General features: G+C 55.3%; 8 protein-coding genes and 1 non-coding gene across 9 annotated transcripts in view; 5 read left to right on the forward strand and 4 right to left on the reverse strand.

Moving 5' to 3' along the window:
* Positions 1 to 976, forward strand: part of VDBG_04288 (FAD binding domain-containing protein) — a gene marked incomplete at both ends in the record, with an annotated part of 2,714 nt that extends 1,738 nt beyond the window's left edge. Inside the window, 2 exons of the mRNA XM_003006289.1 lie at positions 384 to 446; positions 856 to 976. Coding sequence (XP_003006335.1) covers positions 384 to 446; positions 856 to 976 — 184 coding nt within the window. The remainder of the gene's footprint in view (positions 1 to 383; positions 447 to 855) is intronic.
* A 2,115-nt stretch (positions 977 to 3,091) lies between these two features.
* On the forward strand, positions 3,092 to 4,975 carry VDBG_04289 (metalloreductase; the record flags this gene model as incomplete). Its single annotated transcript, XM_003006290.1, has 5 exons — positions 3,092 to 3,195; positions 3,265 to 3,429; positions 3,485 to 3,593; positions 3,757 to 4,342; positions 4,479 to 4,975. 5 exons carry the CDS (start codon positions 3,092 to 3,094, stop codon positions 4,973 to 4,975), a joined length of 1,461 nt encoding a protein of 486 aa, XP_003006336.1.
* A 1,193-nt stretch (positions 4,976 to 6,168) lies between these two features.
* On the reverse strand, positions 6,169 to 9,252 carry VDBG_04290 (C-1-tetrahydrofolate synthase; the record flags this gene model as incomplete). Its single annotated transcript, XM_003006291.1, has 6 exons — positions 6,169 to 6,277; positions 6,336 to 6,813; positions 7,046 to 8,870; positions 8,938 to 8,975; positions 9,028 to 9,052; positions 9,187 to 9,252. 6 exons carry the CDS (start codon positions 9,250 to 9,252, stop codon positions 6,169 to 6,171), a joined length of 2,541 nt encoding a protein of 846 aa, XP_003006337.1.
* A 1,351-nt stretch (positions 9,253 to 10,603) lies between these two features.
* VDBG_04291 (eukaryotic translation initiation factor 3 39 kDa subunit) lies at positions 10,604 to 12,010 on the forward strand (the record flags this gene model as incomplete). Its single annotated transcript, XM_003006292.1, has 4 exons — positions 10,604 to 10,653; positions 10,752 to 11,349; positions 11,411 to 11,635; positions 11,708 to 12,010. The coding sequence occupies 4 exons, from the start codon at positions 10,604 to 10,606 to the stop codon at positions 11,834 to 11,836; spliced, it is 1,002 nt and encodes a 333-aa protein (XP_003006338.1).
* A 1,014-nt stretch (positions 12,011 to 13,024) lies between these two features.
* VDBG_04292 (conserved hypothetical protein) lies at positions 13,025 to 13,852 on the reverse strand (the record flags this gene model as incomplete). The annotated part of the gene is made up of 1 exon (XM_003006293.1): positions 13,025 to 13,852. One exon carries the CDS (start codon positions 13,850 to 13,852, stop codon positions 13,025 to 13,027), a length of 828 nt encoding a protein of 275 aa, XP_003006339.1.
* Positions 13,853 to 17,642: 3,790 nt separating this feature from the next.
* On the forward strand, positions 17,643 to 18,660 carry VDBG_04293 (ISWI chromatin-remodeling complex ATPase ISW2; the record flags this gene model as incomplete). Its single annotated transcript, XM_003006294.1, has 2 exons — positions 17,643 to 18,178; positions 18,233 to 18,660. The coding sequence occupies 2 exons, from the start codon at positions 17,915 to 17,917 to the stop codon at positions 18,365 to 18,367; spliced, it is 399 nt and encodes a 132-aa protein (XP_003006340.1).
* A 97-nt stretch (positions 18,661 to 18,757) lies between these two features.
* VDBG_15088 lies at positions 18,758 to 18,846 on the reverse strand. The gene has a single exon. It is a non-coding gene; the product is annotated as a tRNA-Lys (tRNA).
* Positions 18,847 to 19,465: 619 nt separating this feature from the next.
* Positions 19,466 to 21,651, forward strand: VDBG_04294 (WD repeat-containing protein; the record flags this gene model as incomplete). Its single annotated transcript, XM_003006295.1, has 2 exons — positions 19,466 to 19,588; positions 19,657 to 21,651. 2 exons carry the CDS (start codon positions 19,466 to 19,468, stop codon positions 21,364 to 21,366), a joined length of 1,833 nt encoding a protein of 610 aa, XP_003006341.1.
* Positions 21,652 to 23,012: 1,361 nt separating this feature from the next.
* VDBG_04295 (conserved hypothetical protein) lies at positions 23,013 to 25,683 on the reverse strand (the record flags this gene model as incomplete). The annotated part of the gene is made up of 3 exons (XM_003006296.1): positions 23,013 to 25,047; positions 25,109 to 25,491; positions 25,558 to 25,683. 3 exons carry the CDS (start codon positions 25,681 to 25,683, stop codon positions 23,013 to 23,015), a joined length of 2,544 nt encoding a protein of 847 aa, XP_003006342.1.
* Positions 25,684 to 26,164: the final 481 nt, after the last annotated feature.

A 26,164-nucleotide genomic window follows, 5' to 3' on the forward strand; every position in this document is an offset into this window, starting at 1 on the left:
GTACGATCCGCAAGGGGTGTTCCAGAAGCTGCTTGGTATCGGGCTTTAAGATCCCGTCGAAGTCGTAGCGACAGAGTTGTGTCGCGTCTTTGGAGAGGCAAGAGCGAAGACGCACGCAGGTAGCTGAAATGGCACTTGGCTTTGGTGGTTGGCCCAAATGGCAGGCGTGCACAGCATATCTCCCTAGGCAGGTAGGTAGGTAACCTGCAAAGGTACCTTGCCAAGCTTACGTAGGTAGGTACCTTAATGTACCTAGGCATGACCTAGACGTGGCCGCCGCTCCGGACTTGAGAGGGGAAACAAACAAACAAACACACTCCGCCGATTCACGTAGTTGCTGTCGTTTCCCGTGGTCTGCTGATCGGTGACGTGAATATGTCTAGTTCTCCACACCCTGACACTCGTCTGAAATTGCTTCCGAACCTGATGCGATTACTGGCGTCAATGTAAGCCACACAAGGCGCGCAACATCTACAAGAAGAAACAAAAATGCAGGTACGGATGCGGGGTAACAACTACATCCCGTCATGCCCAATGTGAGCTCCAAGACATGTATGTGTCTTGTCTCAGATCCTGTGTGTCCTCAGGTGTCCGCTGGGACGTCGAGAGGCCGCCGAGAATTGTTCGGCGGAAGAGCTTCTTCCATGTGAGAAGTTGACCTTGTCGTCACGCAAGCCTGGCCCTTGCCCTCCCTCCGGCTGGTCTCCAACCCAGTTTCCATGTCCGAGTTGGGCATGCAAGCATGTCAATCGAGCCGCCCAGCGGTGCAATTCTTCACCTATCTCCACATGCATATTAATTAACGGCGACGCTCCGAATCTTTGCTGCACTGCCGCGCCTAACGCCGAGCCACAGACTTCAACGAACCGCACTGGAAGCGAAGCTTGCGTTGCAACACGGATCAGATTCAAGCCCGATTCAGATGCCTCTCTGCAAGTGGCCCGGCTCGACGTGGGAACTCAAAGCCCGATCCTAGCAGGCCCCAGCAGTTCTTCAAACATTCAACATGTCGGTCGCCATGGCTTCTCCTCCCACGATAAACCCCATTGGTCCTCTGCGTCACGTCACCTACGCCTCCCACGACCAACAGTCTATGCGTTTCAGAGTCGTTCTCCCACACTACGACCCCCCCCCCCCTCCCTCGCGCGCCAGCGCGGATTGATGGTTGTCCCGCGCTCGGCATGCGGCCTACGAGTTGAGCCACTTGATCATTGCGGATCCTCTGGCCCTAATACCAGATCTCGACCGACCAGGGGCCAGCCCTTGCAACGCGATCTGCGTCCACGGCACCCTGAGATCCTAGACGGCCCTTCTTCGTCGTGCTAGACATGGATGGCGACATGGGCAGTCCTGTGTCATGAACCTGAGCAGTCAAACTGATGACCCTGGCCGGTTGTGAGTTGACCTTTTTTTTGTCTTCGTTTGGATTGCAACGCCAGTCGCTGCCATCCCTTCGTTGCCACTATCGCGGCTGCTTTGTGGGGAAGAGCCAAGGTTGAACCCGCATGGATGTTCGGTACTGCTTCCCCGGCTTTCCTGAACACGGCTGGCTATCTTTAATTTACCCATAGTATTCAGCAACCCCCGTCAGCGCACCCAACCAAGCAACCAGCCATCGGCCGCCGTGACGTGAACCGATCACGCTGCTTTGTCAAGCTGAGCAAGCAGAGACTCGGCCCGTTCGAGGAGTCGCATCGTATCTCCTTGCTCCGTACCCGTCACCACGCGGACACGCAACCCGACCTCAACATCGCTCTGCCGCTCCCGTCCTAGATTTTGACCCGTCACTGCGAGTCAGCGAGCCACAAACCCCAGGTTTGACCCGCGGCGGACCGCAAGCTTGATTGGACGCCGTGCGGTTACTGGCAGATGACGACGTGCCTTTCATATGCCCATCGGTAGCGCACAGCCTGCTCCTCGCCTTGGTGCAGTCATCCGTCGAGTTTCGACCATGCGAGATAGTGTTTCTTGGCATTTCGACAAGGTCGAGTCTCCTGTCAGCAAGAAAGCTTTTTCTTCCAGCGGAAACTGGCCTTCCTGGGTTCAGAACGGCAATTATTGAGGAAAAACATATGCCTTGCTGCATGTGTTACTGTGTGAAGAGCACTCATGACCACGTACATCGCGTCGGGAGACGAGGGCCGATATCGACATCCATGAGGCAGAGAGACGCCATGAGCATCAGCTGCGGCGCGATGGCAAGACAGCAACGAGGATTGCAAGAGATAACCCAACTCGATCACGTCGGCACATATCAAACATGCTGACTCGACCTGGTGTAAGTGGAATGACTTCGTGATACCCTGAATGAGCTGCAACTGGTGCGTTGCGCTGCACGGGATCTGCTCTCTGAATCGGCTTACACAAAAGAACAAGCCACAGGCACCCTGCCTGCTGGCCGTGAGAAATAAATGACCAAGGCCATGTCGCATCCTCTTGTCTGGGTCGGTCGGAATTCCGGGAAACATGAACCAACCTCACGTGTGGCTGGCCCCGTCGCGCGCAGCAGCCGAGGCCATTTTCGACAGACCGGATGGAACTTGCTGCTGCTGCTACTGCTGCTGCTGCTGGTCACTCTTCCCTGCCCAAAGATACCTTCCCAAGCCGGCAGCTGCCCTACCATTTCTCGCATGCTGTACAGCCCACCGAGTGTACCTACCTAGGTACCTAGGTGGACACGATGGCTTGCCGATGCTTGTCGAGACTTGCTTGTCGGCCATGCGAGGTCACAAAGACAAGTTTATAAACCTAGCCTCCCACCTTTGAGCCTTCAAAATACACTCTCGTTTCGGATACTGAGTGCTCCCTGCTTCTTTACTAAAGCCCCTGGCCCGTCCACGAGCTCATAGTCATCTACGCTTTCCAGGACAACGCTCTTCATCCCCTGCCTTCACCTTTCGCAGCCAAAGATCTATCTACAGCCCCCTGTCATCAACCATCTTAACCAGAAAGCTGAAATTTGCATACAGCTCCGCCATGGCAGGCCACGGAGCGGCCAGTGGCCCGTCTCAACTACCTGAACTGTTTGCGGCTCGCTTGGCTCTAAACAAAACTTGCTGTCACTTATTTTGCCGCCGCTTTGGTGTCCCTCATGGCTATATTCATCGGCTTTCACTTCACTCGCATATTGGCTTACAAGTCGGGTCTTGCGCCTCGGTTCTCTATTTTCGCCAGCCCCTTTCTTTTCGCCTCAAGGTACGCATCTCTCCTTTCCTGCTGAGCCGGAACGGGGGGCAACATGTTTGACGAATGCTTTTGTTCTAGAGTCCTCCGAAGAAGGCTCCTCGCCAAAGCTCCATTCTTACCTTCCGTCGGCCACGCTGGACTTGCCTTGATCTATGTGGGACTCAATATTGTTCTGACATTTAAGCCTCTGATGAACCACCCTGCCTTGGCACTCCTATCCAACATTGCCTCGCGGACAGGATGGTATGTGAAGCCTACCCCACCGCCCACCACGGCCCTACCTGACCTTACGTTTTAGGCTTGCACTCGCCAACATCTGCCTCGCCGTCTTTCTCGGTCTCAAGAACACGCCTCTAGGGTATCTGACAACCTGGTCCTACGAAAGACTGAACGTCATTCATCAGATTGTAGGTTATACCGGTGGATGGCTATGACAGCTGTGCATGGCTTTATCCAGCGAGGGAACATGGCGCGACTCCGGTCCAAGAGAGATTTTATGGCATAGTCGCGAGCTTCACCATGCTGACGCTTGTAATCGTTGGCTGCACTATTCGACGGTGGTACTACGAGCTGTTCTACCTCGTGCATGTCTCCTTCTTTGTCGTCACCATGGTTTTCATTGGTCTTCACCAGCCCGAGACGCACAAGCATATTCTCATCGCCACAGGCGTCGGCGCTGGCATGTGGGCGCTCGACCGTCTTCTCCGCATTCTCAGGGTCAGTCTTTACAGTTTCAACAACCAGGCCACCATACATCCGCTGCCGCACGGAGGTACTCGTATTGTGCTACGGAAGCCTCCTATTGGTGCGAGTTCTGGCGAGCACTGCTTCCTGTGGGTTCCCCGCATCAGGTCAGTCGAGATGCACCCATTCACAATTGCGGCGGCAGACCCTCTGGAGTTTGTCGTGGCTTCCTATGACGGCTTCACCCGCGACCTTCACAAGTACGCCATCCAAAACCCAGGTGCCAGTCTCAGGGCCTCTGTTGAAGGCTCTTATGGCACCTTCCCCGACCCTACTTCCTATGACAAGGTGGTATTGATAGCAGGTGGGAGCGGGGCAAGCTTCACCGTCGGCATGGCACTCAATATGATCAAGCACGCCAACGCTGGCTCTCAACAGAGCGTTGTGTTCATCTGGATGGTAAAAGACAATGGTGAGTCAAACTGGACAAACTTTTGTTGACACGGAAAGGACTGACACGCCATACAAGCGCATCTGGAATGGTTCTCTGACCACCTTGCCACGATACACCAGAGTCTCAACTCATCCATCTCATTGTACGTGACCAGATCATCAAGGCACGGGACAGGGACTGTCAGTGACAATGCCCTTGCACCCACCACAACCGTGTTCCGCAACCGCGCAGCGACATTTTCGTCCTCGGACAGCTCCCCTGACACCCCTGTCGATGACGAGAAAAAGGCTTGCCGAGGACAGGCCGGGCCGCGTCTTGACACGTCACATCTCCGACCCCGAAAAGTCGGAGCACGACTTGGAGCCGGAATCGCCCACGTCCCCTTGCGACACATCTGCTGCCGGCGCACCTCGACCACACCAGCAGTCTACCAGCGAGTTGCACATCCACGGAATTCCCATTACATACGCGCGGCCTGACATCTCGGCTTTGATCCACCATGCCATTGCGCAGACGCCCAGCAGCCAACGGGTGCTGGTTATGGGCTGCGGCCCGGAGGGGCTGATGACGGAGGTGCGCAATACAACAGCCAAGTCAGTCAGGAGAAAGGGTCCTGCGGTAGAGCTTCACTGCGAGCAATTTGGATGGTGACAGAGCCGTGTTCTTTGTGTGGCAGTTTGGCGCTTGGTTTATAGCATAGTCGATCTCAATGTTGGGCTTCCATCCTGGTAGTCCGTCAGTGTGGCTCCCTCAGTGCTTTTTCTGTGAAAACGCGGTGCCGTGTTTCATACGCGGGAAGTTAGGCAAAGAGGAACCTGTCGCGGCACGGCAAGTTATCGACCACAGCAAGCAGGTGGCAGATCCAGGGGAGACAATCTGTCCACGTGAACACCGTGTCCGCCACGCACTGGCAGAACATGGTTTCCTTCGCAATCTCTGGCTAGTTCCAATGCCGGTCGTCAGTCGCCTAGACTTCTCCTGAGAAAACCCCTTCTGGTCTATGACCGAGTGCTCTCCTTAGTGTACCTGCAATATATGGCGATCCCCCCCCCTCGCCCTTTGCCCAGATGCGATCGAGGCAAGCTCCAAGCAGACAAATGGAGCATCGGGCCGAGCAACATGCCGGCCGTGAATAGGCCGACATGTGGCCTCGAAGTTAGCCCTCCACCCCACCTCCATCCTCAACGGGCTGCCATGATCGGTTCGGCGGTCCAAGTGAACACGGGGGCCTCGCTTAACATTTGCAGTGCCCTGCCTGCCGCTGGAGTTGAGGCCCTCCGCACCCCTCCCCCGCATTCGTTCGGCTCGGTTCATTCCGAGAAACTCCTTCCATCACGGTTGGAACGGGACAAGCATGTCGGATGGATGTGACGACAAGCGTAGATGTAGACACGTCCAAATTTTGTCTCGGCCGACGAGTTGTGCTGGATGAGCCCATCAACGTGCCGCATTTGCTGTGGCTGCTGGGGACCGGCGTTTGCTCCGGACGACTTTGTCGATTGCGGCCATCGCCGGCCATGTAGGGCAACAGAACGTTCAGGCTGTGTGGCACCTGGCAGTGGCGCGGTCAAGTCGATCACGCGGCGTACCGCGCGCGCGACTATTAAGGCGCAGACTGGATCACGACGATTCTCTTTTCAATGCCACCATCATAAAGGAGTGTAGTGCCCAACAAAGTAAGTCAGTCAGTCATCTTGTCAGCGTTGCTGTTAATAGTTTCTCCATCTGCTCTACTCTTCCCGTGCTAAAAGGATGGAAGGTATCAATGTTGAACGGATAAGCCCCAGCGCCAATTTGTTGAAGAAATGCCACTCCTTCGCCATAATGCATTCGAAAGCCATCCCTTAGAACAAACCCTGGATCTCACCAGTCTCCACGTCAACGTCCACATTCAGGTAGCCTGGCGCGGTGGGCAGACCTGGAATGGTCTGGATGTCGGCAGCAAGCGCATACCTGTAGCGTCGTCAGTACAACAATCTGCGGGGCGCGTTGAAATTCGAGCATGACTTACAGGTAGCCGGCGCCGGCGGCCATTCGCACGTCGCGGATGGGCACTGTGAAGCCCGTCGGGGCACCCTTGAGCTCGGGATCGTGAGAAAGCGAATACTGGGTTTTGGCCACGCAAATGGGGAGGTTGCCGAAACCCTGCTTGGTGAACTGGTCGACCTTCTTCTGCGCCAGCTCGCTGAACTCGACCGCCGCAGCACCGTACATTTTTTTTCCGATGGCCTCGATGCGTTCCTGCACCGTGCCGTCAAGATCGTACAGCAGCTTGAAGTCTTTCGGCTTCTCACTCGCCGCGATAACACCCTTGCCCAGCTCGACGGCACCCTTGCCGCCCTCGGCCCAGTGGTTCGCAAGAATGGCATCCTCGGCGCCAGCCTTGATGGACTCTTCCCGGATGACAGCAATCTCAGCATCCGTATCAGTGGAGAACTTATTGATGGCTACGACAACGGGAATGCCGTACGCTCGAGGGTCTGGATGTGCTTGGCAAGGTTTCACACAGCCAGCGCGCAGAAATATCCACATTCTCCTCCTTGTACACAGCGTTCAAGGGGCGCACCTGGAGAGATAGGGGGGCCCGCCCCCCGTGCCCCTTGAGAGCACGAACTGTGGCGACGACGACGACGACATCGGGGCACCAGTCCGGGGGCGGGGCACTTGATGTTGAAGAAGCGCTCGCCGCCCCATGGTGAAATCGAAACCTGCCTCAGTTACAACGAAGCCGGCCTTTTCGGCGGGGGTCCTCGTCTGCTTCTGTGCCCACAAGCTTCAATGCCATCTTGTCAGCGAGCACAGAGCTGTTGCCGATGCTGATGTTTGCGAAGGGCCCGGCGTGAACAAAGACTGGGGTGCCTTCCAGGGTCTGCATCAGGTTGGGCTTGATAGCGTCCCTCATGAGAGCCGTCAATGCGCCGCCAGCACCAATGTCGTCGCAAGTCACGGGGTCACCACTCCTGGAGCTGGCGACGACCATGCGGCCAAGTCTTTCCCGAAGATCGCTCAGGCTCGTGCTGAGGGCAAGGATGGCCATGCACTCACTGGCGACAGAAATATCGAAGCCGGTTTCACGCGTCTGACCCTTCTCCGTCGCGGCTGTGCCAACAGTGATTCCACGAAGGTGGCGGTCATTCACATCTAGAACACGGCGCCAAGTGATAGTCTCAGGGTCGATGTCCAGACGCGCGAAGCGACTGACTTCTTCCTCGGTAAGATCATCAGGGTTGATCTTGTCAATACCAAGCTTCTTCAGGCGACGGAACATGACAGGCGCAAAGACACGCTTGCCGTTCTTTGCAGGGACAAGGCGGCGGTACAGAGGTCCATCCTTCTGCGTGTTCTCATGGAAGATACGAGTCTCGATCGCGGCGGCGAGAAGGTTGTTCGCTGCTGTAATGGCATGGATATCACCTGTCAGGTGCAGGTTGAATTCATCCATCGGAATGACCTGACTGTAGCCTCCACCAGCAGCACCGCCCTTGATCCCGAACGTTGGGCCCTGGCTGGGCTGACGGACGTTTCCGAAAGTGACACGGCCAAGGTGCGCGCCCAGAGCCTGGGCGAGACCCATTGTGGTGGTCGATTTGCCCTCGCCAAGAGGGGTTGGGGTGATACCAGTCACAACGACATACTTGCCGTTGCGACGGTGTTCCAACCTCTTGAGCAGATCGAGGTCCACCTTGGCCTTGTAGGCACCATAAGGCTCAAGCTCGTGCGAGGCAATGCCGACTTCCTTTGCGAGGCGGGTGATCTGTTTGGGGGTCTGGGCCCTGGAGACGTCAATGTCCGATGGCACCGGCTCCTTCAGATGGAGCGGCAAGGGTACAATCTTTCGCTGCCTCTGTCTCTCGAGGGATTGTGAGGCCGAGTCCACGACGTTTCTTAAGAGCATGGCAACGGTCATGGGCCCGACGCCACCTGGCACAGGAGTGATATGCGACGCAACCTGCGAAGCAGACTCGAAGTCGACATCGCCAACTAGCCTCTGGCCAGACTTCTTCGTGTCGTCGGGAATGTAATTGGTGCCGACATCGATGACAACGGCGCCCTTCTTCAGCCATTCGCCCTTGACAAAACCAGGTTGTCCAATGGCGGCAACAACAATGTCTGCTGCCTTGACGTGTTCCTCCAGGTTCGCGGTCCGAGAGTGACAGACAGTGACAGTCGCGTCAGCGTGGCGCAGGAGGTAGCTGACGGGGCTTCCGACAATATCACTCCGGCCAATGACCACGGCATTCTTGCCCTTCAAGTCGACGCCAGTCTGCTGGAGCAGGACCATGACACCCTTGGGGGTGCAAGGCACGAAGAGGGGCCGACCGCCCTTCTTGGCCAACTCGCCGATGTTGGTGGTGCCAAAGCCGTCAACATCCTTTTCGTCAGCGACGGCCGAAGTCACAGCGTACTCGTCAATGTGCTCAGGGACAGGCAGCTGAACCAGGATGCCATGGACCTCAGGGTTGTTGTTCAGGCGGTAGATCTGATCGAGGAGCTCGGGCTCAGAGATGGTAGAGGGGAAGTGTAGTAATTCGCATTGAATGTTGGCCTAGCAAAGTATGACATTGTCAGCAACTCAGCTTAGCGACGATGGAGGCGGCAAAAGGGTGGTGTACCTCTTCGGCAGCTTTCAGTTTCATGCGAACATAGGTGGCTGCGGGGTGATAAGTTTGAATGGGGATTTCCAGCGCGGGGGAGGGGTAGACGAACAAGAGTCAGACCGGTCACCAACTGCACAGCAAACACACAGTTAGCCTCGCCGTCATATGCAAAGACATTGAACAATGAATTCACGCCGAGAACTTGCCTTGGATAATCTTCAGCGAGGGCTGGAATCTGGGGTTGGCTTTCTGTCGCTCGAGGACCTCGGCGGCCAGATCCCCGCGGATCTTCTTCGCAATGGCTGTGCCATCGATCTTGTTGGCAGCCATGGTGCGTGCAGCTGTGGTAAAAGGCCGCGGGCGCCAGGGATAACGGTGGTTGAACAGGGAAGAAACGCTCGAGACAAGTCGTAATCGCAGAGGCGAGACACCGGGCGAAAGGGAGGTTGTGGTTTTGACAATGGGCAAGAGTGACGACGAGCGGGAATCTGGGGTGGAGAGCGCTGAGGGTCCTAAGGTAAAGGCGGAGCCGCGCCTGTGATCGGTGAGAAGTCGGCCAAGCTCGGGATTCGTTGACGAATCGTGCATGGATGGACGACCGGATGGACCCCCCAATCTTGCCAGTGACCTGCCTGCTGCTGCGGGCTTTGCAATGGTGTGTGTCACCAACCACTCTCGATGGTGACCGACAGGTAGAGCACGACGCATCCTGGGCGCTACGTCTGTCACAAATGGCATTGGCCTCACTTTGTGCGTCAGAGGCGTCTCGACAACACACTTTAGAGTGACTCAACCCGCCTTGAATCGAGGGCCCCAGGTAACTTGTCGTGCGACTCCCGGTCAATGACTGACTTTTGGGATCACACTACGAGTCACTCCAGCCCCGAGAAGCCTCGAGGAAGAAGACCAGATCCTATCAAGTCAGGTCTGTGAAGAAACAAAAAGTGAGAAGAATGATTGGCTGGTGGTAGCTAGTAACTTGTCGTCAAGCATGTGAGACCACTCTACCCAGCACGAAGAAAAGGGACCCTTAATCTGATTGACAGCAAGTATACAATATGATTACAGGGTGTAAGACAACAAAGTAGAAAAATAATCGGAACACGCTTTCTAAGGCGTCATCATCTTTGAGACGTTATTGACAGACGGTGCGCGATGCCAGCTAGTCTGGGTCCTAGTTGGCCGGACAAGGCTATGGGCGTCGGCCGGTCGTGGCAGTATCGCGGCCGCTTCTGGTGTGATAAAACGACACTCGTAGTGAAAGATCTCGAGTCAGTGCTGAAGAGCGGCGAGGGTAGATATGGTCACAGCTGTCAGTCGAACTCTCTTGGTCTCGCATCACGCTTGGTTTGCCGCGTCAGGACGGATGCCAGCAACCACGAGAAGAGACATGCGAAAAGCCGCTGACTCAGCCGTCGAGTCATCACCCAATGTAGCCAGGCGGTCAGCATGAGGCACGGCAGAATCGACAATCGCGGGGAGGGGGATTCCTTTGGCCCCACTAGAAACCCAAACCCACAACCAGACGTGAAAGACGCTGCTGTGCGGAGGCCAAAAATTCAGCAGCAACCAGCAACGAGCGACTTCAAATAGCGATCCCTTCCCGCGACTTGGCCACCCTTGAACCCGATATTGCAAACGAGACACCCAAGCCATCGAATCCCAGCTTAATTCCGTCAATATGAGGCCCATTCTTCTCGCCGGCCACGAGCGTGCCCTCACGCAGATCAAGTACGCGACACCCCAAAGACACCATGTCATATCACCAATCCGAGCGCGAGCATGGCAGTGGTCATAAGGAGGGGCAGTCGGCTAACTCGCCCGATTAGGTACAATCTCGACGGCGACCTCATCTTCTCTGTCGCCAAGGATCAGCAGATCTGTGCTTGGTACGCACACAATGGTGAGCGTCTCGGCACCTACCACGGCCACGTCGGCGCCATCTGGACCGTCGATGTCGACCCTACCAGCACCATGATCGCCTCCGGTTCTGCCGACAACACCATGCGCCTTTGGGACGTCAAGTCTGGCAAGTGCCTCAAGACCTGGGAGTTCCCCACTGCTGTCAAGCGCGTCGAATTCAACGAAGACGGCACCAAGCTGCTTGGTGTCACCGAGAAGCGCATGGGCTACCTCAGCAACATTGTCGTCGTCGACATCAACCCTGATGTGGAGGCCGAGCAGAGCGACGAGAAGGTCCTGACCATCGTCTGCGACGAGAGCAAGGCTACCGTCGCAGGCTGGAGCTTCCTGACCAAGTACATCATTGCTGGCCATGAGGATGGCTCCGTATCGCAGTTCGATGCCAAGACGGGCGATCTCCTCTACAACGCCCCCGTTCACGAGCTCAACACACCCGTGACGGACCTGCAATGGTCGCCTGACCGTACCTACTTCATCACTGCCAGCAAGGACAAGACTGCTAAGGTTCGCACATGATGCTTCCGCATCTGATCTACATGTACGGCCCAACTAACTCTTTCGCCAGCTCATCACGACTAAGGACCTCGAGGTTCTGAAGACTTACCCCGCCGATACCCCCCTCAACAGTGCCGCCATCACACCCAGGAAGGACTTCGTCATCCTCGGTGGTGGTCAGGCCGCCATGGATGTCACCACCACCTCCGCAAGGCAAGGAAAGTTTGAGGCTCGCTTCTACCACAAGATCTTTGAGGAAGAGGTTGGCCGTGTCCGTGGCCACTTCGGCCCCCTGGTAAGCCCCCAATCCCCGCACCTGTCTCACCTTGACACCGCTGGCATGGGCATGTGCTGACTTTCCAATCAGAACACAGTTGCGGCGGACCCTACGGGTAAGGGCTACGCAAGTGGTGGTGAGGACGGCTATGTCCGCGTCCACCAGTTCGACAAGGGCTACTTTGACTTCATGTACGAGGTGGAGAGGCAGAGACTTTGAAAAGGGGGAAGTTTGTCTGTCTTCCATTCCCTCTTCGGGACTTGGCATAGTTCGGCGTTCTGGGAATCTCGAGATGTGGGATGGCCGGTTAGATTCAATGGGTTTGTAATTTAGGGCATTCACCACAAAAAGCCGGCCGAATGAGAGATGTTCAACTCGGGAGAGGGTTGTCCAGCAGGTGATGTATTGACGGCATCTGGAAGCGACCGTGGAATATATGTTCCTCCACTTGCACCAGCTTGCTTTGACCCTGCTTTCAGATGAGCAGCGTATTGCGAGCGGGTCGGCTCCGGCCCCAGTCAACCTGAGAGTATGGGATGCCGGTGCCGACTTGGTTCACGTCAGCAAGCCTGAGGATCAGGTGAGCTGGCGTTGACGCAACAAGACCATTGTTGGGATGGAGATGACTCACAAGTCCCAAGAAGCCACTGCCCAGCAGCTAAATACAACTCAAAGTGGTCTCTCTCCATGAGTGCAGGGGCTGTTGTTGACTGTGCATTCTGAAGCGACCTAAATCGCAAATCAAGCCTTTTTCGAGTTGTCGGCTCAACATTTGCCGTTCCTCATTACTCCCATCTGGACTGAAAGTTGCGCTCCCATGTTCGTTCTTCGGTCACATGCGCACCGCTACGGTATGAGTACATGTCGGTCGCAAGGGAATAGCGGTCGATGCCTGAAGGACAGCTGCCTAAAGCTCCCGCAGCTATGCGGACCCTTTATATTAGCCGGCAAGTATCGTGTTCACGTGCCAGTCAACACAAGGGTTCGGCGGGCCGGCTTCAGTTCACACAGCAATTAACGATGCATCACCATTGCTGTTGCACAAGGGACAAAGTGGCGAGCGAGACACGACGCTGGAGCATTTGGAGCTCATCATTGGTAAGAGATACAAAGAAAAGAAAGACACTCCTGGCGTCGTTCATGACAAACTTTTGCCAGAAGGCCCCCCCAAGCTGCGACGCCAACAGCATACCTATCGCTACCAGAAGATCAAAAACCCCAACACCACAAATGCACATCATGGATCGTCCCAACGCCTGCCGCCTTTCATGCTTACCGTGTTGATCCCCATGCTATGCTTTGACGCCTCTTGAATTGCGTACGCTACCCTTCCGGAAACCCCGATCGCTGTGACAAGAGTTCCGCGTGCTCGTGCACGCGTACTTTGCGTGAGCTCATAAACTGTACTTAAGATCTTGCACTCATCAGGAGTGCCGACTTCGCTTGCTTCCGCCGCCGAACATGTTCTTGTCGTGGCCGAGGCTGCCCAGATCGAATATCTCGCCAAGATTGATCTTTCTCTTTGATCCAGCCCCGCGCCCAAGTTTGGTTGGCTTGCCTGGCCCCTAGTCTCGCTCCAACACCATTGTGTCGTAATCGAGAGGCACGACTGGTGGGAGTGTTGGTGGTGGTGGAGGTAACATGCGACGGAAGCGAGTCGTGACCGCGAGAATCGGATAGGTCGAGGTTTGCGATGTTGAGATACGCATCTTGCGGGTAAGGGTGTGATGACTGGAAAGTGAAGCTATCCTGGCTTGGAACAGTGACTTGCGCGTTGTCGACTAGAGCCGGGGAAGCGGTGGGTGGTGTCGACTCTGTTTGAGTTTGACTGTCCTCGCGCATTGTTGATTGAGGGTTTCCGCTGACCGTTCGTGTCAGTTCCGGCGAAGAGGTTCTCTCTGGCTTTTGATCTTCGTCCTCGCTTTCGACTGTCTGCGATGGAGAGTCCCGACCGTCGAGTCTTTCGGTGGCCCATTTGCGAACCCTCCAACCCTCGCCGTCGCCCACACCCAGATTTCCTTTGTCGAGGAAGGCGAGAAGGTCGTCCAAACAATCCTGGTATCCGTCGAGACGTGCTTTGGCCTGGCTAGCTGCAGAGGTCTTGTAAAGCTTTGTGACAGAGAGGGCGGCAGCCTTGAAAGCATCGAGGAGTTGCTCAGGAGAGTCATTTTGTGTTGTCTGCTTCTGGCCCGATGACCCGGGCAGGGATGTATTTAGACTCCGCATGGAGTCCATGTTGCGTGGTCTCGATGAGCCACTCCAAGGCTTGAGGCGGTCCGTCGGTGATGTCTCGCAAAGAGAGAGACCAAAGCTTTTCTGTCGACCTACGTCGTTGCTCTTTCGCAAAATGCGGTGGGTTGACAGGTCTGGAACACCCGAAGGGCTTGATTTCAGCAAGTGGGTGCAGTGGGGTACAGCCTATCGCTGTTGTGCCTAAAGTGGGTAGGCAAGGTTGCTATGTGAGGGGCGCAGATGCACAGCCTGAGGAGGATAGCGGGCAACAGTGAATAGTATGAACGCAAAAGGTGGGACAATATTGAAAGAAGCGTTCAAGTTTGACCGACGTACCAAGCGATTTCGTGTGTGGCGTGGTCGGAAAGTGCAGTCGAGGTGGTGTTTGATTGATGTTGATGACTCGGCGTTGACTGCATTACCTACGGGCGCTCAGGGCACATGAAAGAGGAGGGACCAGTGGTGCATGGCCGCCGCCACGGCGGTAGCCGCTAGACGGTCCCGCCCGCGTGACTGACGCCATCAGGCTGTCGCTTGGAGAGTTAATCCGACCTCCGAGTCCCGGACCACGCTGCCTGGCAAGCCCTCAGAGGCCGACCGTGGGAGCGCTCAGACCACTGATTGAACCAGTGGCGGGAATGCCGATGGCCCCGAAATAATCCTAGTACCGTATCGACCCTGCAGCTCACAGCTCTAAGGGCCGTGAATTGCGATTCCACCTTCCCTCCTCCCTCAACACGACGGGGACCTCATATCTCAGCCAACTACTGTCGCCTTTTGTTCAACGAATTCTTCGCTAGGCACATTCACGACACGAAGTATTACTCTGGTTGCACGGCGTCGGATTGTCGTTACCCGACCCCCCCTCTATTGCCTGCCAACACTATTCGAACGCGTCGCAGTCGCGTAAAGCGAAAACTCGATTGTTGCGATGCCTCCCTCAAGACCACGCCCCAGTGCTGTGGACACAGATACATCTATGTCGGATGCTCCAGACGCTCGTCGCGAAGACCGCATGGTTCGTTCAATTATTTTCTCCCCTTTCCGCTCCCAATACCAATCATGGCTATGTCTTCGTACCGAGAAGTGTTGCGCGCACACGAGCTAACCAAGAATTGTGCAGGAGGTTGACGAAACTCCCGACTACACCGACTCAGATACCAATCCCAACACGACAGCGAGTAGCGTGGTTGGAGATGCGGCTCCCGATGGACGCAAGAAACGATCCGAGGCGAATCAGCTCCGCCGCAGTATTTTTGGCAGGAAACACGACCGCCTTGGAGAATCAAAGGTAAATCTTGCCTTTTGCCCTGATTGCGTTTGATGGAGATGATGCTGATGCATGGATGTTCAAACAGGAAGAAGACACTCTCCGGAGATTTCGTTACCTGCTCGGCCTAACTGACTTGTTCCGCCACTTCATCGAAACCAATCCCGACCCTAAGATTCGGGACATCATGATCGAGATTGATCGTCAGAACGCTGAAGCTACAAAGAGCAAGAAGGCTGGCGCTCGTCAGGGTGGTGCCACCAATGAAAGACGCCGTCGAACTGAGGCAGAAGAGGATGCCGAACTTCTCCGCGACGAGAAACATGGCGGATCAGCTGAGGTTGTCTTTCGAGAATCGCCCTCTTTCATTCAGGGTGAAATGAGAGACTACCAGGTTGCCGGTCTTAATTGGCTGATTTCACTGCACGAGAACGGTATCTCTGGCATTCTTGCCGATGAAATGGGTCTTGGCAAGACATTGCAGACGATATCCTTCCTCGGTTATCTTCGCCACATCATGGGCATTACTGGACCCCATCTCGTCATTGTCCCCAAGTCCACCCTCGATAACTGGAAGAGAGAGTTCGCGAAATGGACACCCGAGGTCAATGTCTTGGTCCTACAAGGCGCCAAGGAGGAGCGTCAGCAATTGATCAATGAGCGCTTGGTAGAGGAAAAGTTTGACGTCTGCGTCACCAGTTACGAGATGATCCTCCGCGAGAAGGCCCACCTCAAGAAGTTCGCATGGGAGTACATCATCATTGACGAAGCGCATCGAATCAAGAACGAAGAGTCGTCGCTGGCTCAGGTCATTCGTCTTTTCAACTCGAGAAACCGTCTCCTGATTACCGGTACACCCCTTCAGAACAATTTGCACGAGCTGTGGGCTCTCCTCAACTTTCTGCTACCGGACGTGTTCGGTGACTCGGAAGCCTTCGACCAGTGGTTCTCAGGCCAGGATCGAGACCAGGACACAGTTGTTCAGCAACTACACCGCGTGTTGAGACCTTTCCTCTTGCGCCGTGTCAAGGCTGATGTCGAGAAGAGCCTGCTGCCGAAGAAGGAAGTCAATGTATACCTCGGCATGTCTGAGATGCAGGTCAAGTGGTACAAGAAGATTCTTGAAAAGGATATCGACGCAGTCAATGGGGCTGGCGGTAAACGCGAGTCCAAGACCCGATTGCTCAACATTGTCATGCAGCTGCGAAAGTGCTGTAACCATCCTTATTTGTTCGAAGGTGCTGAGCCCGGTCCTCCGTATACGACTGACGAGCATCTGATTTATAATGCCGCGAAGATGAAAGTCCTCGATAAGCTGCTTGTCAAGTTCCGACAGCAGGGTAGCCGAGTCTTGATCTTCTCGCAGATGAGCCGTTTGCTGGACATTCTCGAGGACTATTGTGTGTTCAGGGAGTACAAGTACTGCCGAATCGACGGTGGCACAGCCCACGAAGACAGAATTGCTGCCATCGACGAGTACAACAAGCCTGGATCCGAGAAGTTCGTGTTCTTGTTGACAACAAGAGCGGGTGGTCTCGGTATTAACCTCACGACTGCTGACATTGTCATTCTCTTTGATAGTGACTGGAATCCGCAGGCCGATCTGCAGGCTATGGATCGCGCTCACCGTATCGGCCAGACAAAGCAGGTCGTAGTCTATCGATTTGTCACCGATAACGCTATCGAGGAGAAGGTTTTGGAGAGGGCAGCTCAGAAGCTTCGTTTGGACCAACTCGTCATCCAGCAGGGTCGAGCACAGGCTGCGGCCAAGGCTGCGGCCAACAAGGACGAGCTGCTTTCCATGATTCAACATGGCGCCGAGAAGGTATTCAACAGCAAGGGCGCGACCGATGCAGCGGCAGAGGGCGACAGCGTTGGTGACGATGACATCGACAAGATTTTGGCATTCGGTGAAAGTCGTACAAAGGAGCTCAATGCCAAATACGAGAAGCTCGGAATCGACGATTTGCAGAACTTCACATCTGAATCTGCTTACAACTGGAACGGCGAGGATTTCAAGAGTCAGAAAAAAGACATTGGCATGACGTGGATCAATCCGACCAAGCGAGAGCGCAAAGAACAATCCTACTCCATGGATGCCTACTTCAGGCAGACGATGTACCCGCCAAAGGAGAAGGACAACAAGCCTAAGGCCCCCAGGGCCCCTAAGCAAGTCGTTGCTCACGATTGGCAATTCTTCCCACCAAGACTCCGAGATCTGCAAGATCGTGAGACGGCGTACTACCGGAAAGAGATTGGCTACAAGGTTCCGCTGGCTGAGGGCGAAGGCGACAATGTATCAGATCGCGAGGCCGAACGTGCTCTTGATCAAGAAGAGATAGACAACGCCACGCCCCTGACTGAAGAGGAACAGGAGGAGAAGGCAGAATTGTCACAGCAAGGCTTTGGCGATTGGAATCGACGAGACTTCCAACAGTTTGTCAACGCTTCGGGTCGATACGGCAGGACAGACTACGAGAGCATCGCCGGCGACATTGACCACAAGGAGGCTTCTGAAGTCAAGCAATACGCCAAGGTTTTCTGGCAGCGATACAGCGAGATTGCAGACTACACAAAGTATCTCAAAACGATTGAGGACGGAGAGGAGCGCATGCGCAAGATTGAGCACCAGCGCAAGCTGTTGCGAAGAAAGATGCAGCAGTACCGCGTCCCCTTCACGCAACTCAAGATTAACTACTCGGTCTCTACCACCAACAAAAAAGTGTATACTGAGGAAGAAGACCGGTTTCTCCTGGTGCTCCTTGATCGTCACGGCGTCGACACGCCAGGCCTCTATGAGACGATGCAGCAGGAGATCGCAGAATCCCCTCTCTTCCGATTCGACTGGTTCTTCCTCAGCCGTACGCCTGTTGAGCTCAGTCGGCGGTGTACGACACTGCTTACCACAATCGTCAAGGAGTTTGAGGACGTTCAGCCCAACCAAGAGCGCTAATGGGGCGAACGGCAAGGTCAAGCGGGATGCTGATGACGACGAAAACGACGAGGATAGTGTGTTGGGTATGGCACCATCCAAGAAGAAGTCGAAGAACGGAGTCAAGGTAAGCCCCCCTGTTGATTTCTGTGAAATCGCAAGTAGCTCACCCAGAGCACAGAACAAAGCGCTCGACAACATCAAGTCAGAAGCAGGCAGCAAGAGTACTTCTGCAGCTCCTTCAAGGGCGTCAAGCGTCGCATCCACCAAGACAAACGGGCCTTCCAAGTCCAAAGCCAAGGGAAAAAAGAAGTAAGAGTTACTGAAGTTTGTTCTTGGGGGCAAGGTATGACTGGCAGCGAGTTGGTCTGGTAGCCCGGCAGTCAGGGCTCGTGACATGGTAGACATGGCGTTTGGTCAGGTATGAAACGGATTGACGGGATATTGTCCGGCTCAACGAGTCGGGAGAGAGAGTGCGATTTGTCTTGTATTATTTCTGTCGCCAACGGTATGTTTCAGACCTTCGTATAGAAGGTTTAGGCACTGATTACACAAAGAGACTCTGGCTCCTGTCTTTTGTCCGAACCTGGTCACCAGCGCTGTGAGAAAGAAAAAAGCATGGAAATAATCTAAGAATGCCAGTGCAACCAGGTGGTGATGGGATGAGTTTGGTGACAAAAATATTCAAACTCCACCAAAAAGGACACTCCCGAGGTGGGACTCGAACCCACAGCCCTTGGATTGCTATGCTGATGCCTAAAAGTCCAAAGCTCTAACCAATTGAGCTACCCGGGAAAGGTGAGAATCGGCCGTACCGAAGCTATCTTGTTCTGAAGACGAGTCGATCAGTCGGCTGATACCTTATGGAACGTTGGGGGAATGATAAGAGGGGATTTGACATGTAACCACAAGCACTCCGTGAATGGGGCCCGTTCCAAGCTGCACAGGTTCTCAATTTGGAGCTGTGGGCAGCCGATGCATCATTCGCCAGCTCCTCGGAATCCAAAGCCTCAATATCGTACGGACTGTTGCGAATTTATGAAAGTATCATACCTATTCAGGAATAACTTGTCCTCTCGGGGGTCCTTAGGCACCCCTGGGAATCTAGCTAGATACGTCATTTTCTTGCGTCTGGCACCGATGGTCTCGTCTGCCCCGCACCTGCTTGTCCAGGCACCGCGCCTCCCGTGTCAGGGGTTGACTGACTTGGCCGTTTCCACTAAACTGCCCCGCCAACCCTTGCCTTGATCGTCGCCTAGGAGCTGTGTTGCCTACTGCCTCCTAACCGATCTGCGTCCTCCTGTTCAACGAGCATACAAACACTTCCAGCCAGAGAGTTGTGCCTGCGAAGTACATAGAGCCTTGAACTCTCTCATCGTTACCAATCTGCCCATTCCTATTCTCACGGCTCGCCATGTCTCTTACGCTGGAGAAGATCCTGGCTCCTACGCCAGCGATCAACCCCCTTGGGTCTGACGAGGGCCTGCAACCAACCCAGCTCTCCGTTGACAGCAAAGGCGAGCGGATAGCATACGCTGTAGGAAGATACCCTGCGCATGTGATTGGGATATTGTCACATCAAGCTAATCGCGTGTCCATCTCCAGTCCGGGAAATCCATCTTCGTGCGATCTATCGACGAGCCGTCCCTCTGCAAACAGTACAACGGGCACAAGAACGCCACGACCACCATTGCTCGATTCTCACCTAGCGGATTCTACATTGCTAGCGGTGATCGAACTGGCGCCGTGAAAGTCTGGGATGCTATTGAGGCTGTCAACACCAAAGGCGAATATCATATCATCTCTGGGCCCATCAAGGACATTGCGTGGGACGGTGACTCGCAACGCATCATCGCTGTAGGCAAGGGCAGCGAGCGTTTCGGCGCCTGCATTACTGCTGACAGCGGCAACTCCGTGGGCGAGATCAGCGGCCACTCTAAGTCCATCAACGCTGTTGCTCTGCGCCAGCAGCGCCCACTCCGCGCCGCTACCGTGTCTGACGACGGCACAATGTGCTTCTTCCATGGCGCCCCCTTCAAATTCAACTCGAAGCACGCTGACCTTCATACAAACTTTGTCTTTGGCACTGCATTCTCACCTGACGGCAACCATCTAGTCACGGTCGGAGCCGACAGGCGCATCCAGCTCTATGATGGCAAGACCGGCGAGCCCAAGGTTCAGATTTCGGATGGTGAGCACAAGGGCAGTATTCTGGCTGTATCCTGGGCCAAGGACAGCCAGACCTTCGTCACGGCTAGTGCGGACGGTACCGTCAAGCTCTGGGGCTTGGAGGCTGGCAGCGCGAAGCACACGTGGGACCTCGGCAGCCAACAGTTTGGTGTTGTCTATCCCCACGGCAGGACTGATGGCCTCATCATCAGCATCAACCGCAATGGTGATCTGCTCTACCTGTACCCCACCAGCACCAAGCCTTCCAAGGTGGTCCAGGGTCACAACAAGAGCGTCACGGCCCTGAGCGCCGCGTCTGATGGTAGCGGCCAGACGCTCTGGACCGGCAGCTTCGAAGGTCGCATTTGCAAATGGGATGTTGGCAGCGGAGTTGGCACCACAGTCGAGGGCTCAGCGCACACGAACCAGATCAGCCAGCTTGCGGCCGCCGAAGGTCGGGCGTATAGCGTGGGCTGGGACGACAAGCTTCGCACCATTGACGAGTCTACGGGCGTTCACGAAGGTGACGGCGTGTCACTTTCCTCGCAGCCACGAGGTGTGGCCGTCTCAGGCGGGCGCGTGTTTGTCGCGACTGTGGACGGCGTTGACGTGTTTGAGGGCAATAAGCTGGTTACTGAGAATCGCTATGGATACAGTCCCAGCGCTATTGCCGCCTTCGGCTCTACCATCGCCGTGGGCGCTGGTAACTCGGTCAAGATTTACAAGGCGGACTCATCTGGCAAGCTCGCCGAAAGCAAGTCGCTCGACCGGTCCACGCATCCCATCTCTTACCTATCCTTTTCTAGGGACGGTAGATACCTTGCTGCCGGCAACGACAACGGCAACATCGACCCATATGACACCAGCTCGTGGGAAATTGCCGCCAAGTGCACTGATCGCTGGGCAGCGCACAACAGGAACAAGATTACCTGTATCTCCTGGAACGACGCCACAACGCACGTTGTGTCGGGATCTCGCGGCGCAGACGTGGTGATCTACAGTCTGGCGAGCCCCGGACGTAAAGTCAAGGCTGAAGGTGCGCACCTCGAGGGCGTCACGGGCGTGGCGTGGGTCGGCGGTGACAAGGTGGCCAGCATCGGCGCTGATGCGGCTGTCAAGATCTGGGGAATCGCCTCTCTGCCGTGAGCCAGCTGGGTATCTTAGTGAAGCTAGCTACATCGATCTTACTTCATCAATGAGAAATGACAATCTTATGACCTCCGAATTCCATTTGCCTTTCCGTGACTCCTGCGAGGATCAGATAGACTGCACATACTTGAATACGGAACATGGGACCCGCTAACCATTCGTTCATCATGTCACGTTGGCCGACTTGCCCTGATCGCGTGGTGTCATCTGCGCAGCTTCCTAGTCCATGCTCAGATGGACAGCTTCCTCACGCCCTTGTTCTGCGGACGATCCAGTGGGCCCTTCCTCTGCCTGCCGCTGCGAAGGGGCATCGTCGAGCTCACGATACCTGCTCATCATGGCACTGCTGACGCTCCAGATGTTGAGGCCCTTGCCTGCCGCGCCCTCGGGCAGTGGGTGCGAGCGGAACGTGCTGGCGTTCTTGGCGCAGAGCAGCGCCGACTGCTCGAGGGCGTAGTCAAGCTGGCCGAGGCGGCCCCAGATGGCGTAGCCTTGCCTCTGTATCTCTTCGGCCAGCTCCTCCTGGTGGTTGTCCTTGAGCGTCGGGTTCGGCACCACAATGAGCGGGGCGTTGATGCGGAGACCATCAAGAATAGTGCCAGTGCCTTCATGAGCAAGTTAGCTTGTTGAGGCATCGGGACAACACAAGTTTCAGCCTACCAGCGTGGATATGACAAGGCCATCGCGGCGCTTGTTCGTCTCGGCACGACACAGAGTCATCTTGCGAATGAGATCGTCCACAAAATCAAACGTCGACATGTGAAGCGTTGATCGGGTGGCAAGAGCTTGTACTTCATCGCGGAACCAGTCGATATCCTTGCCGCATTGTATGGTGAGGTGCGTGAACCCTTGCGCACAAAGCACGTCTAGGAAGGGCGTGTCGATTGTCTCTTTGAGAAGCTGCGTGAATCGGGCCGTTGCGCCAATGGTGATGAGACAATGGCGTTGAAGACCGCTTGGGTCTTGGACCTTCGGATCTGGCGGCGGCATCGTATGGAGTGCCAGACAGCAATCAGGTATGGATTGTCGCAGAGCGGCGACACGTCAACACTCAGACAAGTGGTGACCAGCGGTAAGAAGGAGTTTGTATTTCGAGTCGAAGAACATGAGCGAGTGTGTCGAGCGGTGAGACCATCATGGCAGGCTGCAAGTGTCAACTCTCTACGTAGCTTACGCTCGGGTATCTTCATAATGCTGTGGCGGGCGGGCATCTTGGGGAAGCATCTTACATAATGCGCCGCCACATGGAAGCCGCATGTCATGATACGGATGGCAACAAGCCAGGTCAATTACTTGGTTGTTCAATGTGCTTCCCGTAAAAGATATACGATATGAACCGCAATACATTCACCGCACACATTGATTGCTACGTAACGTATCGCCTCGTCTCCCCTGAAGCTGCCATATCGGCGGCCATTTTGGTTTCTCGTTAAACTACCAGTCCTGCCCCAAAAAGCAGCAAACTCCTATTTCCGCCCACAAAAGTCGCCTTGATGTTGCTGCCCAAATACATAAAGCAAATCGCATCAAGAAATGTAAGTCGGTAATCATGTCTCATATCAGTCGTTCAGTCAGTTCTCACAAGTCGTAGTGCACGCCGCTGGGCGCCAGACGAAGCACGAGGAGCAAAGTGCTGCCCAGTCTCAGTTGTCCACCTCCATCTTGTCCTCGGTGTGCTCCGCGACAGCCTTTGTCGTTTCGACATCCTCTGATTTCGTATCGGGCATCTGTGTTGACATCGCATCCCGTCCTGTTTCTCTCGGATTGCCGTCGAGCGTGCCGTTGACGGGCAACAGACGGTACTCTCCATCCTCCTGGCGCTCAATGATGTTCTCTTCCAGCGCCCACTTAGCAAGCAGGCGGTCTACACCTAGCCGCTGGCCTTCACCTTTTTCCATATGCCTGCCGACATGCTCTGTCCACTCGTCCCACGACCCAGGCCCCTCAAAAACACTCTTGCAGTCTGGTTTCGGACAGGCGGAACGCTGAGGAGGCAGCCTGCGCGTTACGAGGCAGGATTGCTGCATCTCCTTGACGTGGCCATCCCATTCGGCTTGTAACTTGCCATCGCCCTTCGCGATAGCCTTCTTGATCGCGAAGGGCGCATGCATACGTCGGAGGTGCTGCGTAAAAAGATCCTTTCGATTGAACTCATTGCCCTTCCCTTCTGCTGTGCTATGTGGACACGAAGAGCACCGATAGTACTGTAGACAAAGATGTTGAGATGCAATGTGGCGCTTCCACTCATTTTTCGAACCAAAGGTACTTGCGCAGCCGGCGAAGAAGAAGGCACACGGGAACGGTCGCGTATGAGCCGCAGCAATGTGTTTTCGTAATGACGAAGAATCCTTAAACGGCTCGTGACTGCAGAGCGTGCATCGAGTCTCCTGTCTAGGCGTCGACTTCTGGAGAGACCGCCGAGGCTTCGGTCGAGAATTCGGCGTGCTGAGTTCAGCAATGTGAAGAGATTCGTCGGCACCAGACTCGTTAGCATCATGCGATGAGCCCGTGTCCCCAGGGCTCGGGTGCATTGCGCCGTCCGGAAGCGTGGTGCGTTGCCGTTCTACCAAAGGACCAGCCTCATCACTGAGGTGCCGCACATGGCTGAGGGCTTTGAGCTGCTCTGCTGCCTCCTGCATCTCAGCAGAGTCCTCCACCTCATGTTTCCCATCAATTGGCCCCGTCGGGCCTGAAGGGGGAGCTGCAGACATGGCGGCAGTCGGCGCGTCCAACCGGCTTACAATATCCTGGAACGGCCCGTCCTTACTGTCAACAGACCGTTTGTGCCGTCCCGAAGCTGTCGCTGCAAGCCCTCTTGCTTCCAGAAGGGTCCGGCCATCCTGAACATCTCTAATTGAAGCTTGAGCATGACCTGTGGATCCGACAAGTTTTTGGTAAAGATGTATCATGTTGTGAGAGCTGATGTAGCCCAGAAAGCAGCAGACTTTATCGTGCTGCACAACGTTCCAGATAGAGTGCGGCATAGAGATCAATAGCATAGTCGGCGGGCCCAAAAACATGCCTTCGACTGTGATCTTGGCCCCCAAGGGCGGCGTGTTGCGCAACCAGCCATTGAATGATGACATGTCTGGACTGGCGTCCCCAACAAATGTCGTGCAGACAAGGACTCTTGCTTCGTCAAACCGCAAGTCTGAAACTGATTCCGGGTCAATGAGCTGGTCCTCTCGTGAAAGTCTGGACGGTGTTGTCTCTCCATCGACATCTGCGCGTGGCGATAGCAGCCGGCTTGTCCGGGCCGGCAAGGGAGCTAGGCTCAAGCTTTGGTCCTTTCCGGGGGTTAGGGTAAACAGTACGGGGGCGACGATGGCTGGACGTGGGCTCGTCACATTCCCGTTGGCCAGTTTGAGAGCAGACGCAAGTTCTTGCTGCTTCAGCGACATGACCTCGTCATGTAGCTTTTTCACACTGAATATCCTGCCGGCACTCAATTTGTGAAGAGCTTCAATCAGCAGGTAGGTGAACGACCGGCCGGGGGAATCGCGAGGATTCTGATCAGGCGTGTATGCGGCAATGGCTTGCTTGATGCCGTGGCTCCCTGACAGGGGCACGTCTCGCGCTGAGCAAGAGTCCAGGAGCAGTAGAATATCTGATTGGGCATCTTCGAAGAGACAGCGCACGCCGTCCCATTTTAGTTTTGCGGCATCGTCACGAGTGTTGCTGGACGGAAAAGCGGTCAGACACACGAAGACGGCGGTCCAATAGCGGCATGCCGACTCACCAGGCCCAATAAAGCTGATTGTCCGCTCCGAGATAGCCATGACCGGCATAGTAAATTATGAGAAGATGATCGGGGGCTCCGTGCTCCAGGAAGGAGGCCATCTGCACGCCGAGCTTGATGCTGGGATTGGCGACGGTGGGAATGTTCCAACATTCAGTGGCATAGTTGTAGCGGTCGCGAAGTATGGTCTCGAGGGCCCCGAGGTCCGCTTCGACAGTGGTATCTTCCTCCCATCTTAGTAGAAGTACAGACACATGTGCATATGGCAATCGCTCGGTTTGGCGCTGGATCAACATGGCGGCATCTTGGAGGTGCCTAGCAAAGGACTCGAAGTCATGGCGTTCGGCGAGAGGCGGCTCGGGGGCGGCGAGCGGTTGTTGGGTCTGCTTGAAAATACAAATTAGCTACACATGCGGTAGAGTCGCTCTAGGATTTCGTGACGGGCTGACCGCTTCTGTGGGGAACGAGGCTGGTTGAAGGTTCGCATTGTGGTTGTGGTGGTTCGAGCTGTGTGCTGAGGGCGGCTCTTTGGGCATAAGACGCCGCTTCTTGGAGGGCTGCGATGGTTGTTCCATCTACTATATGTGCAGCAACTGCGGGTGTCACGGCAGTTGAGTCGGTCGAACGTATAGAAGGAGAGCACAATGGGTTCGCGAAAATCACACGGCAGTGTTCAGATATCCATGGGCCGATATGAGGGAGCGAAGTTCAGGCGGAGGAGGGGGGGGCCGCTTTGGGGGGGAGAGGGCTAGACGAAGGCGAAGGCGGAGGGCCGATAGTAAGGCTGGTCGGCTGGTTCGAGCCTTCCAAAAAAGCTCCCAGCGAGGCTGTGGCTGTCAAGCGTGTTGGGGGGAGGGGCTTGAGGGGCTTCAAGGGGAGGGACTGCGAGAGACTCCTGGTCTGGGCCCGAATTCAGCGAGAGCCTTGCTGATTGGAGGATCGGCGGACCCCCCAGCCTTTTGTGTGACATGCCTCCATGTAAACATGCCCAAGGTTTGCGGCTTTGGTGCAGAAGGCTAAAACGGGTGGCACCTGGAGGTTCGTTCTTCCATGTCA

Source organism: Verticillium alfalfae, genomic scaffold (assembly GCF_000150825.1).
Source record: "Verticillium alfalfae VaMs.102 supercont1.4 genomic scaffold, whole genome shotgun sequence".
Classification (NCBI taxonomy): domain Eukaryota; kingdom Fungi; phylum Ascomycota; class Sordariomycetes; order Glomerellales; family Plectosphaerellaceae; genus Verticillium; species Verticillium alfalfae.